The following is a 12,503-nucleotide window of genomic DNA, read 5'->3' on the forward strand; positions in this document are numbered from 1 at the left end:
ATAATATTTAGAAATATCATATATATATATTAACTTTTGCAGAAATGATATCAAGTCTCATACCGTATACATATCCTATCACATTTTATTAAACAGCAAATCATCTTAAGAATACTGAAGTAGCAACTTGCAACATAATGTAAGATATATTACAAAATATATCTTGCATAGCATAAGTATGCCTGCGTGCAGATAGGCGCGCGCATCCTGTAGATGCGCGCGCAGGTGTGAGATGCGCGCGCAGCGGTGCGAACCTCGTGGTCGACGAGGAAAAAAGAGAAGAGCGGGAGAGTGTGGTGGGGCACGACGTACAACGACGTAGGAAGAAGTTGTATGGCATACGCCACGCTAGAATATCGAGTCACACGACGGGAACATGGTATTTGTATGTGCCATGCGCTTGAATAAAGATTAGTTCAGTTAAACGTGGTGTGACAATTATTACAACCATCTCATGAGCAAGACCCCTTTGTTCGCCTCTCCCGCGGCTTTCCTGACACCCGCGAATTCAGGCATTCCAACAAAGAGTCCTCTCCTCAGAAAAACAAACGTCTTCACAGCTTCAGAAGTGGGATATCCCTTGCTTTGAGTGGTTTTCTCTTTTTCGCGTTGTCCAGTGACTGTCGAAATATTCTCGCGTTGTCCAGTGACTGTCGAAATATTCTCGCGTTGTCCAAAGACTGTCGAAATATTCTCGCGTTGTCCAGTGACTGTCGAAATATTCTCGCGTTGTCCAGTGACTGTCGAAATATTCTCGCGTTGTCCAGTGACTGTCGAAATATTCTCGCGTTGTCCAAAGACTGTCGAAATATTCTCGCGTTGTCCAAAGACTGTCGAAATATTCTCGCGTTGTCCGAAGACTGACGAGTCAATCCTTGCATTGCCCAAAAGGCGGTCGAGGCTTTCTATAATTTTCAGTGTTTTAATCGCATTCGAAAATTTTTTTTGTTACGGTCACGAAAAGTGCCGGTTAGACGCCATTGGTATCAAATGCGTCGTTCGCGCTAAAAAGCAGTCGCCATTTTTATTTTTCTTAGTGCCTTTGTTTCCCGAGCTCACGAGTCGCGAGATCCCCGCGCTTTCAAGATGTCTACAGACACATCGATGGAACTCGTCAAGGCGAAATTAAGTGATTTATCTCTTCTTCTCTTACGAGCTGAAGGAAGAAAATACGGCATCATCCTACCAAGTCAAGATAAGGATAGATGGATAGATGAGATCTTAGATCACATAATTAGACAAGAAAAGCTGCAATTAGAAAAAAATTCTGAGCAAACAGAGACGACAATGAAGGAACAAAACCCATCACATTCCGATGTATCAGGTAATTTGAAAGAAAATCATCCTAGTTCTAATCTGTCTTTTAAAATTGACTCACAGGACCAGGCATCCACAAATACACAGCCTCAATCTTACTCCTCGTTGAAAGAACAAATAGAATTGCAAAAGGAACAAATGGACCAGCAAAAAGACATGCTGCAACAACTAGTTAAGCAGCAGTCCATCATGCAACAAATGTTCATGTCAATGTCCGTCTCAAAAACTTCTACGCTAGAACAGCAGCATCAATTGCCTGTTTCAATGTCGCAGCATCACCTGCCTATTTCAACACAGCATCAATTGCCTGTTTCAATGTCGCAGCATCACCTGCCTATCTCAACACAACATCAATTGCCTGTTTCAATGTCGCAGCATCACCTGCCTATCTCAACACAGCATCAACTGCCTGTTTCGATGTCGTAACATCAACTGCCTATTTACACACAGCAACAACTGTCTGTCCCAACGACACAGCATCAAATGCTAGTCTCAACGGCTCATAATCAAGTACCCATTTCTTCACAGCAACTGCATATTACTACGCAGCCTCAAAGGTCAACCACTATGCAGCATTTAGTGCCAACACATATACAGCACCAATGCTCTACAAGTTATCCAAACCAAGGATCCTCACCAGAGACGCCTCTGTTGAATTACTACAAAGCTCAGGAGTCATATTCAGAAACTCCTCAAGTAACAGATTATGCAGACTCGCAGATACCTGTTTTCTCACCACAAGGTATGGTGCGACACAAATTTCAAGATACTAATAATAACCTTGTTCCAGAAATGTCATTCGCTGCCACAGCACAATCCATCAAATTCTTAACGAATTCCATATCTTCCTTTGGTGGTACGGAAGACGAAGACATCTCCCTATGGTTGGAAAAAATAGAGACCATTGCGGATAATTATGGTCTGTCACCTATTGTCAGATTGTCAGCGGCTACCTCCAAACTTAATAAAGTTGCTCGCCGCTGGATGGATTTGAGTCCGGGTAATATAAATAAATCCTGGGACACTTTTAAAGATGCAATCATTCGAAGATTCAAAAGGAGAATCCTCTTCAACGTGGTAATGCAGAAAATAAATGACAGAAAATGGAATTTCGCATCAGAGAGTTTTCAAGAATACGCCATGGATAAGCTTGCATTAATACATCCACTCAGGCTTAATAATGAAGACACCATCCAACTGTTAATAAATGGTATTAACAATCTTTCCATTAAATCAACAGCTGCCTATATACGTGCAGAGACAATAGATCATTTTTTGGAGGAAATGCACCATATCACTGAAGTGTGCAGAACCACTAAAACTGTTTCAAAAAATGACAAAAGAAACAACCCCTCGAAGAATAACGACTTCAAGGACAGCAACGGTTCCCCTAAAAATGGACAGCAAAGGCCGGAAACTTTTTGTGCCTATTGCCGCAACAAGGGTCACCTAAGAGAGGATTGCAGAAAATTAAAAAGGAGGGAGCAGCAAATAGCATCATCCCCAACAACTTCTCCTACGGTAGCAACAGTCGATGAACAGCCAAGCAGTCCATCTTCTATAGTAGCGGTAACATTTAAAGATAACGGTAGGAAAATTGTTTCCCAAGACACCGTCCTTAATATTGTTAAATTAAATAACGTCGCATGCAAGTTACTAGCAATGATAGACACGGGAAGCCCGGTCTCTTGTTGCGGCAATAGGCACAAAAAGTTTCCGGCCTTTGCTGTCCATTTTTAGGGGAACCGTTGCTGTCCTTGAAGTCGTTATTCTTCGAGGGGTTGTTTCTTTTGTCATTTTTTGAAACAGTTTTAGTGGTTCTGCACACTTTAGTGATATGGTGCATTTCCTCCAAAAAATGATCTATTGTCTCATCTGCCATGCCACTTTTAGTAAATTTTTCTCATCTCAATTTTTGCGATTTAACAGTACTAAACAAACATATAGAGCGGTAAATAACACTACCATTTCAACTCTGGGTTCAATAAAAACGAATTTAGTTTTAAAATCCTTGCCAAATTTTACAGCATCTGTAAATATGCTAGTTTTAAAAGATAATTTTTCTTCCATGGATTTGATTTTAGGAAGAGATTTCCTTCAAGACAATGAAATAACTTTCACTGTTTCTTTGACTAATAATGAATCAAAAATTAAAGTTGATTTATTTTCAGAAGTAGCCTCAACGGAAATCGTTGAACTTCCAAAAAAGGACTCTATTCCTTTTCTATCGGAATTAAAATTTGATTTTGGTCCAGAAGCCGATCATAAATTAATTAAAGTAATTAAAGAAGTAGAAGATACAGACGTCCCACCAGTGGAGGATGATCACTCGGTTAAAGTCTCGTTAAAGGACGATTCTATTTATGCGTACGCGCCACGAAGATTTGCGTGGTCTGAAAGGCAGCAGATCAGAGAGATTACGGACGACCTATTTGATAGGAATATTATTAAGTATAGTTCTTCTCCGTACTGCGCTAGAATAGTTCCGGTTCGAAAAAAGAACGGTACCATGCGTCTTTGTATTGATCTGAGACCTCTTAATAGTAGAGTGATAAAACAAAAATACCCCTTTCCGCTGATAGAAGACTGCATATCGCGTTTAGGTGATAAAACGATATTTACCCTTTTAGATTTAAAAGACGGGTTTCACCATATAAAAATCTTTCCAGAACACACAAAATATTTTGCGTTTGCCACACCGGATGACCAGTTCGAATTCGTGAAACTTCCTTTCGGTTATTGTGAAGCACCAGCTGAATTTCAGCGTCGTCTTATACAAATTTTGTCACCATTGATTCGGGAAGATAAAATATTAGTATACATAGATGATATTTTGATTTCATCCACATCGGTTGACGATAGTTTACGCGTTTTAAAACAAGTTATGTTAATTCTTAAACAATATAATTTTCAATTGAATTATAATAAATGTCTTTTTCTGAAAGAAAAGATAGAATACTTAGGATATGTAATTTCCCCTACAGGGATTACATTAAGCGAAAGACAAGTGGAAGCTGTTAAAAACTTCCCCATACCAAAAAAGGTAGTAGAAATTCAAAGATTTTTAGGTCTCACTAATTTCTTTAGAAAATTTATTAAAAACTATGCTTTCAAACCTCTTACGGATTTATTAAAAAAATCTGTATCCTTTAAATTTGACGAAAGTTGTCAGACAGCTTTCAATCTTCTTAAAAATGAGCTAGTTTCAGCGCCCATTTTATCCGTATATAATCCCACGTTACCCACAGAAATCCATACGGATGCTAGTGCAGTCGCAATAGCTGGCATCTTGCTTCAAAAGCAAAAATTCAATAATTGGTCGCCAGTAGCTTACTACAGTCAGTGCACTAATGGTGCTGAAAGTAACTATCATAGTTTTGAACTGGAGATGCTCGCAATAGTCAAAACTATCGAAAGATTCCATATTTACTTATATGGAATAGACTTTACAGTAGTTACAGATTGCAATGCGGTAGTGCATGCAATCAATAAAGCCTGTCTAAATCCTCGAATAGCGAGGTAGATCCTGAGATTACTGGATTATACATTCAATACCAAACATAGAGAGGCCCCTCGGATGGCGCATGTAGATGCTCTCAGCAGAGCCGTCTGCTTCACAGAAACAATTCCGCTAGAAAAAGAGCTACAATACAGACAATTAACAGATCCCTTCTTGAAACGTTTGGCTGAAAACTTAGAAAAAGAAGACCAAGAAAAATTCCAATTGATAGATGGTCTAGTTTTTAGAAAAGATACTAACAAACACAGGTTTGTGGTACCGGAAGCCATGGTAACTAACATAATCAGGGTCTACCACGATGATATGGCCCATTGTGGTTTTGAGAAAACCTATCAAGGTTTAGCAAGTCATTATTGGTTCCCTTCGTTAAGAAAACGTATTCGTAGCCACATTGATAATCGTTTAATTTGTCTCATTTCTAATTCTTCTCCCAACTCACGCGAGGGCGAACTCCAATTAACTAATACGCCAGAGCGTCCCTTTCAGATTCTCCATTTAGATCATTTTGGACCTATCAAAGAATCGATAGATGGACAGAAATATATACTAGTAGTGATCGACACTTTCTCAAGATTTACATGGCTTATCGCCGTGAAATCAACCTCTTCTAAAAATTCGGTAAAAGCCTTAACTAATATTTTTCATAATTTCTGTTATCCGGAATCGGTCATTAGTGATAGAAGCTCATCTTTCACCGCGTCAGAGTTTATCGACTTTCTTAGAATTTATAAAATAAAGCATCATCTAGTTGCTGTAGCTGCTCCATAGGCTAACGGCATTGTAGAAAGAGTTATTCAATTTCTAAAATCATCCCTTAGGAAACTCATAGATGATTACGTGTGTTGGAATATACACCTAAATACTGTGCAATACGTGATGAATACATTTCATTCGTCTTTAAAAGCTTTCCCCTCTAAAGTTCTGCTTGGTATAGAATAGCGTAATAACGCTGACATTGAGTTAGTAGATTTTCTGGATGTAATTGCTAAAAACGAATTAGATTTTCAGAAAGACAGAGAGACCTGTCGTGAAATAGCAGTAGAAGCCACTAACATGATTAAAAAATATAACAAAACCTACTATGATAAAAGACTTAGAAAACCGACTAAATACAATGTTGGCGATCTCGTTATGATTAAAGACTCCACTGTAAAACCAGGAGAAGACAAAAAACTCAAGTCTCAATATAAAGGAACATATCGTATTGCTAAGATATTAGATAAAAATAGATATGTAGTCCAAGACATACCGGGATATAATGTCTCGTCTAAACCATATGATTCAATATTGTCCACGGATCGAATCAAACCCTGGATAAAAGCGATTCCAGAAACCTAGTCGTTGTATATACTACTTGTACATTACCGGGTATATATATATATATATATATATATATATATATTTGAGATTATATACTACGTATACGTAAAATGTACATATGCTGACATATTATTGATGACTGATAGATGAATGTTACACGTATGTAAAATATACATAAATATTGCATTAATATACATCTATATTACAATTAATATTCTTATACATATATATAATTAATATACATATATAATATAATATGTTAAATTATTGTATATGACATATTTTTTATGCACGTAAATAAACTTATTACTATATTTAATTGATGTCTGTTAATAACAGTCTGTAAATAACATATCAATGTACATATATTTAGAAGTAATATATTATATATCAGTTGAATGCAACATGTTGAAAAGTATGCACAATTTTTAAATATTTTTTAAGCTTCTTATATAGATATATGTTAATTGTAGAAAATACATTATGTATAAATGTAATTAATGAACGTGCAATATTACGCTGAATGGTTATATGTAATATATTTTTACATATAATACATAAAATGAACGTATTAAATACCTCTAATAAGCATCTATATTAGTTATTAGTGACATCATCATGTATATATACATTCATTTAACATATTATATATGTATATTAGTAGTAAATAATGCATAATTTATGTATATTTTACATACGTATAATATACATCTATCAGAAATAATGCATTATTTATGTATATTTTACATACGTATAATATACATCTATCAAGTCATCAATAATATGTCACTATTTATACATTTTACATACGTATAATATACGTCTATCAAGTCATCAATAATATGTCACTATATATACATTTTACATACGTACAATATACGTCTATCAAGTCATCAATAATATGTCAGTATATATATGTTTTACATATGTATAATATACATCTAACAAGTCATCAATAATATGTCACCATATATACATTTTACATATACATATATATATATCTCAAATATATATCTATTAGCTGTAAATTGTATATCGTTGTATATGCGTTTTATATATGAATTTCATACGTATAATAGATACAATTTATATACGTATATAAATTGACATTAGATATACATATATTATAAATATAGAAAATATCTTAAATAGATATAGATGTTCCATAGATTTATAGCTCTAATATATACATCTACTAGATCTTTTGTTCTATGTGGGTAAGCACTAACTCACTAGTATTAAATTTCCATAAAGGATGTTCATATTCGGTGGTCGAACAAGACATTTTTAGGCATAAAATGTATCAGATCGATCACGAATATTTATAATTCAATAAGTTAATTATTTGTATATTTTTATTTTTGTATATTAATATAAAATTTATATTATAGATTATTCATTTAAACGGAGTGCAGGCTCGTACTTCTAAAATTTCACGATATAATAACGGCAATGTGCCCTACGAGCTACAGATCCAGAGTAATATAACAATCTCCAATTTAGGGAAATATAATATGGAACGAACCAATTTAATCGAACCGGAACCTGTGGAGTTTTGTGATGTAATGAATACATCATCAAGAGTTGGTAAATTACAATTCAATCTTATGCCTTCTCATACTCATGAATTGTTTATTATTATTCTTTTTATTTTTATTCATTTCTCATAATACTATTTAATATTTCGAAAAATATTGAAAATACAAAAAAAATGTTTTATACCAAAATATTATAACTTCAAGGAAAACGAAAAATGGTACCATTAGTTTGATTTTGGATAATTGTTTGAAGGTCACATGAAGATCAACTTCTATTTTTTAAATGGAAGCTCCTATTTTTGAATACTTATTCTTGTAACTTATCTTGAAAGCTTTCCAAAACAATATAATAAAATATTTTTCTCTTCAATATTTCTTGAGTTACATAAAATACAAAATATCTTGTGAAACATTCAGTTTTCAGCAATTTTACTTTAATACTTTTATGCATAGAATAATGAAACCAATCAATTAGTGTAAAAAAATACATAGTTGCATTAAAAAAAAGTGTGCAGTTGCAGTAGCAAATTACTTACATTTTTTTTAAATACATATTTGTTTTCTTTATATCAATTAATTGGTCTCATTATTCCGTGCATAAAAGTATTAAAGTAAGATTACGGAAAACTGAATATTTTACAAGATATTTTATGTTTTATGTTAAAAAATTGTAAACTTTAAGCTTTATATCTCAAAAAGTACTTAAGAGAAAAGTATTTTATTATAGTGTTTTGGAAAGCTCTCGAAATAAGCAACTACAAGAATATGCATTAAAAAATAAGGGTTTCCATTTAAGAAATTGAAAGTGACCTTCACGTAAGATTCAAACGATTATGCAAGATCAAACCAATGATATCCTGTCTGTCCCCCTCAAAGTTATAAAACTTTTGTATAAAACATTTTTTTCGTGTTTTCTATATTTTTCGAAATATTGGTGTAGACCGATTAAATCGAACATCCTGAATATATACATATACAGGATGAGTCTGATAAAAAGTCCACCACGTTTTTTTCAAAAACGATTAGAGATAGGGGAAGATATAGAAAATATCTATTTTCAAAATTAGGGGTTTAAAATATCGATTTACAAATCTTATCACTTTGATCTTGGATGATGTTGCCAAGGTCAAAGTAAAAACATCTTGAATTTTTTAAATAAGATCATCATATATTTTTATTATTTTATAAATTGATTCCTTGTAATATTCTGTATAAGAAGTTATAAAAGAGTAGGATGATTAAAAAGTGAATATATAGATTATAAAATATTTTATATTTTAATTTTACATAATCTTACATGAACTGTGAAATTTCTCTTAAAATATTCATTTTTTGATAATCTTATCTTAATATTTTTATGAATAAAATAATGAGAAAAATCGATTAGTCTAGAGAAAATACATAATTGTTTTTAAGAAAAAATATGTAATTTTCAACTAGAAGCCATTTTGTACATAAAAGTATTAGGATAAGATTATTGAAAAATGAATATTTTACAAGATATATATTTCATAATTTATGTAAGATTATGTCAAATTAAAATATGAAATATCTCCTAAACTATTCACTTTTTGACCTTTTTACTCTTATAATTTTTTATACAGAATATTATAGAAATCGATTTGTATAAAAAAAGTATGGTGATTCTATTAATATTTAAAAAATTCAAGTTTTTGTCTTGACATTGGCAATACCATTTAAGGTCAAAGTGATAAGATTTGTAAATAGATATTTTTAAACCTATAATTTTGATAATATATATTATTCTTTATATCTTCCTTTATCTCTTTAACCTTTTCTTTTTGAGAAGAACGTAATGAATTTTCTATTAGACTCACTCTGTATATATGTTTATATATTTATATGTTTATATATTTATATGTTTATATATTTATATATGTTTATATATTTTTTCTTTTATAGCATTAGAGGGCTATATAAAGTCCAATTTTGGGCCAATTTATAAAACTAATTTGAATAAGAAAATTGGATGTGGATCCATCACTGATGGGTACTTTAAATTAGAAGTACATATTACAAATTTTGAAGAAAACGATTATGAACTTATAAAAGGAGATAAAATTTAAGTAATTGGCGAGATGCAATATGCAAATAAGAAATGTTTAAATATTTATTATTATTATTATTAATTTCAATTTCATTAATTTTAAACTTTCCTGCTTTGATATTTTGATTTCGTAATCATGGTGTTTCAAAAAAATATAATAATAAATAAGGGCTTCTTAAAAATGTTTTTGTAAATCAAAAAATGTCAATAAATTTATATCTTCGATTATCAACTAAATTAAAGAATTATCGATAAATTCATTTATTTTTTGAACTTACAAATTTTCAAACAACATTAAATTAACAAATTTTAAATTCAATAACATTATTAAATATTTAAGTAATTGTTTAAAATGATTTCCTTGTTCCCTTTTCTTCGTATACACACACATTTCACAGCAATTTTTTTATGATTATATGTTAATACTTTTATTCTTTTTCGAAATTATACATATATATTTTATTTTTATATATAATAACTGTGTAATAATTATTTACAGTTGATCCACCGTACTTTTCAGTACGAAGTCTAAAAGACATTAAGAAATTAGAAGAGCGAATGTCTTTGACTACTATAATAAATGTTAATCGCACGTTAAAGAAAAAAAAATTTGAAGAAAATTCATCACAACAGATAAAAATTATATCATCATTAAAAGTAATAAGTGTAATCGGTGTGTGTGTACAAGGTAAGTCAAAAGTATGTTTAAAAAAATTGTGTATTCTTGCATAAAAAGGGACAAGTTCACAAATTTTGAAAACAATATTTTTGATTCACCTTATATCTGCGTAGAGAGAAACAGAGAGTGCAAACTTCTCCATTTGTTTACATAAACAGCTTCAGTAAGCAACCACTACGAAGTAGCAAATAAATGTATAAAAAATGTTTAAAACTCATTTTAAAAGCTATTTAAAAAATGTTAAAATAATTGGTTAAGTCCCTTTTTATTCATTAAAAAGTTTACTTTTATATGTTAATGTATTATTAATATTAATTTAACGTTTATTAAATATTTTATATATTTTTATATTTTTTAAAAATATTAATAAATTTTTATATTTTTTAAAAATATTAATAAAATAAATATGTAATAAACGTTAAATAAACATTTATTTTATTAATATTTTAATAATAAAATATTAAATATTTAGGTTCTCTTAAATATAAGGTTCTCGGGTTCGATTCCCGATTCAGCCACTTTCGGATCTATATTTTTCTCACATTTATTTCTTTAAGGGGGTCAGAGGGGGTTCAATGGAATTAAATCTCAAAGATGAGATTATTCTATATATTTAAGTCTTGGCAGTGACCAAGTTAAATTTGTGCCTTGTGCATATAATTATTTATTTCCGATAAAAAATTAATTTTCGTCGGAATACACGCAGCAACATCCGCGTTCGGCTCTTACAGTCTTTCTATCATATGTATTATATTTAATATTGAGAGCCTGATAGAAATGTCTTAAATAAATATTTAATAAATGTTAAATAAATATTTATACTGAATTAACATTAAGGTAAACGTTTTTTAAAATGCGACTTATATAAAAAGGGACTTAACCAATTATTTTAACATTTTAAAAATATCTTTGAAATGAGTTTTAAACATTTTTTATATATTTGTTTCTTACTTGGATATGCTTACAATAGAATTCAGATTAGACCATTTAATTTGATATGTATATTATAGTCTATCTCTTTTAGTTTAAAAAATAAAAGAGAATAGCTATTTTTGATGGAACATCCTATATACATATACAAGATGTTTCAAGGAATGATCAATATTCTATGGTTATATTCTAGAACATGATTGTATGAATTATTTTAAGCAAAAAAATTTATACAAACATCTTATTTTGGACGGTTTTAAAGATAAAATGTGTTCAATTTTAAAGATCAAACACATTTATTAATTTAGGAGAAATAAATACTATGAAACAATAATTAATTAATTAATTTTTTTTTTAATTTTTGTCGTTTTTTGTTACTATCCGAATACAAATGTAAACATTAGATCACATTTAATAAGTTTTGCGTTAATTTGAAATTTTTTGTTTCTGGTGTAATTAAAATGTTTTATGTTTACACTCATGCCAAATTTATTGTTAATTAATTTAAATTATTGTTTACTAATTAATATTAATTTAAATTAATTATTTAAAATTGTAAGCTTAAAATTTAATGTAATTGTTTCATAAAATTTGCTTCTATTAAGTTAAAAAAATGTATTTGTTCTTAAGACTGAACACATTGTAGTTTTATAACCACGTTCACAAATGAAACACATGTTTATATAAACTTTATTGCTTAAAATAAGGTATACAATCTCTATACTTTATATATTTCTATACTTTAGAATGCTAATCATTCTTCCTGAAACACTTTGTATATGATATATAATATAACTATATACACAATACTATATATAAAATTGCATATATATTATACAATAATTACATTTTATATATGCATATATGTGCATATATGTTTATTTATTTATTTATTAGAATATCTTTTAGTGTCAGATCAAGAAAAAAAGCAAACAAGAATAAAGAGAGAAGAATTTCAAAATGTTACTATTAATTATTCAAAATTATAAAATTTAATTGTTTTATATGTATAATATAACTGTAAACATAAAATTTGCTACTTTTAAATAAATTCATTTGTTCTTAAAACTGATCACGTTGTATTTTTATAACCCCGTCCAGAACAAAATACATGCTTATATAAACTTAAAA

General features: G+C 30.3%; 1 protein-coding gene and 1 long non-coding RNA gene across 4 annotated transcripts; both read left to right on the plus strand.

Annotated features, from left to right (window-relative positions):
* Positions 1 to 234: 234 nt before the first annotated feature.
* On the plus strand, positions 235 to 7,142 carry LOC114938567 (uncharacterized). Of its 3 annotated transcripts, none has more exons than XM_029313803.2 (3): positions 235 to 1,488; positions 1,846 to 2,013; positions 2,108 to 2,226. In XM_029313803.2, the coding sequence occupies exons 1-3, from the start codon at positions 1,087 to 1,089 to the stop codon at positions 2,147 to 2,149; spliced, it is 612 nt and encodes a 203-aa protein (XP_029169636.1). In that variant the 5' UTR covers positions 235 to 1,086; the 3' UTR covers positions 2,150 to 2,226. The 3 variants fall into 3 exon arrangements, with proteins under 3 accessions (XP_029169636.1, XP_029169635.1, XP_085345965.1); XM_029313802.2 differs by adding an exon at positions 2,558 to 2,656 and having other exon boundaries at positions 236 to 1,488; positions 1,846 to 2,394; XM_085489839.1 differs by adding an exon at positions 7,104 to 7,142 and having other exon boundaries at positions 240 to 1,488; positions 1,846 to 2,744.
* A 226-nt stretch (positions 7,143 to 7,368) lies between these two features.
* On the plus strand, positions 7,369 to 11,918 carry LOC146724759 (uncharacterized). Its single transcript, XR_014926436.1, has 4 exons — positions 7,369 to 7,374; positions 7,549 to 7,744; positions 9,619 to 9,706; positions 10,263 to 11,918. It is a non-coding gene; the product is annotated as an uncharacterized LOC146724759 (long non-coding RNA).
* Positions 11,919 to 12,503: the final 585 nt, after the last annotated feature.

Source organism: Nylanderia fulva, unplaced genomic scaffold (genome assembly GCF_048542155.1).
Source record: "Nylanderia fulva isolate GAGA-0341 unplaced genomic scaffold, ASM4854215v1 Scaffold118, whole genome shotgun sequence".
Lineage (NCBI taxonomy): Eukaryota > Metazoa > Arthropoda > Insecta > Hymenoptera > Formicidae > Nylanderia > Nylanderia fulva.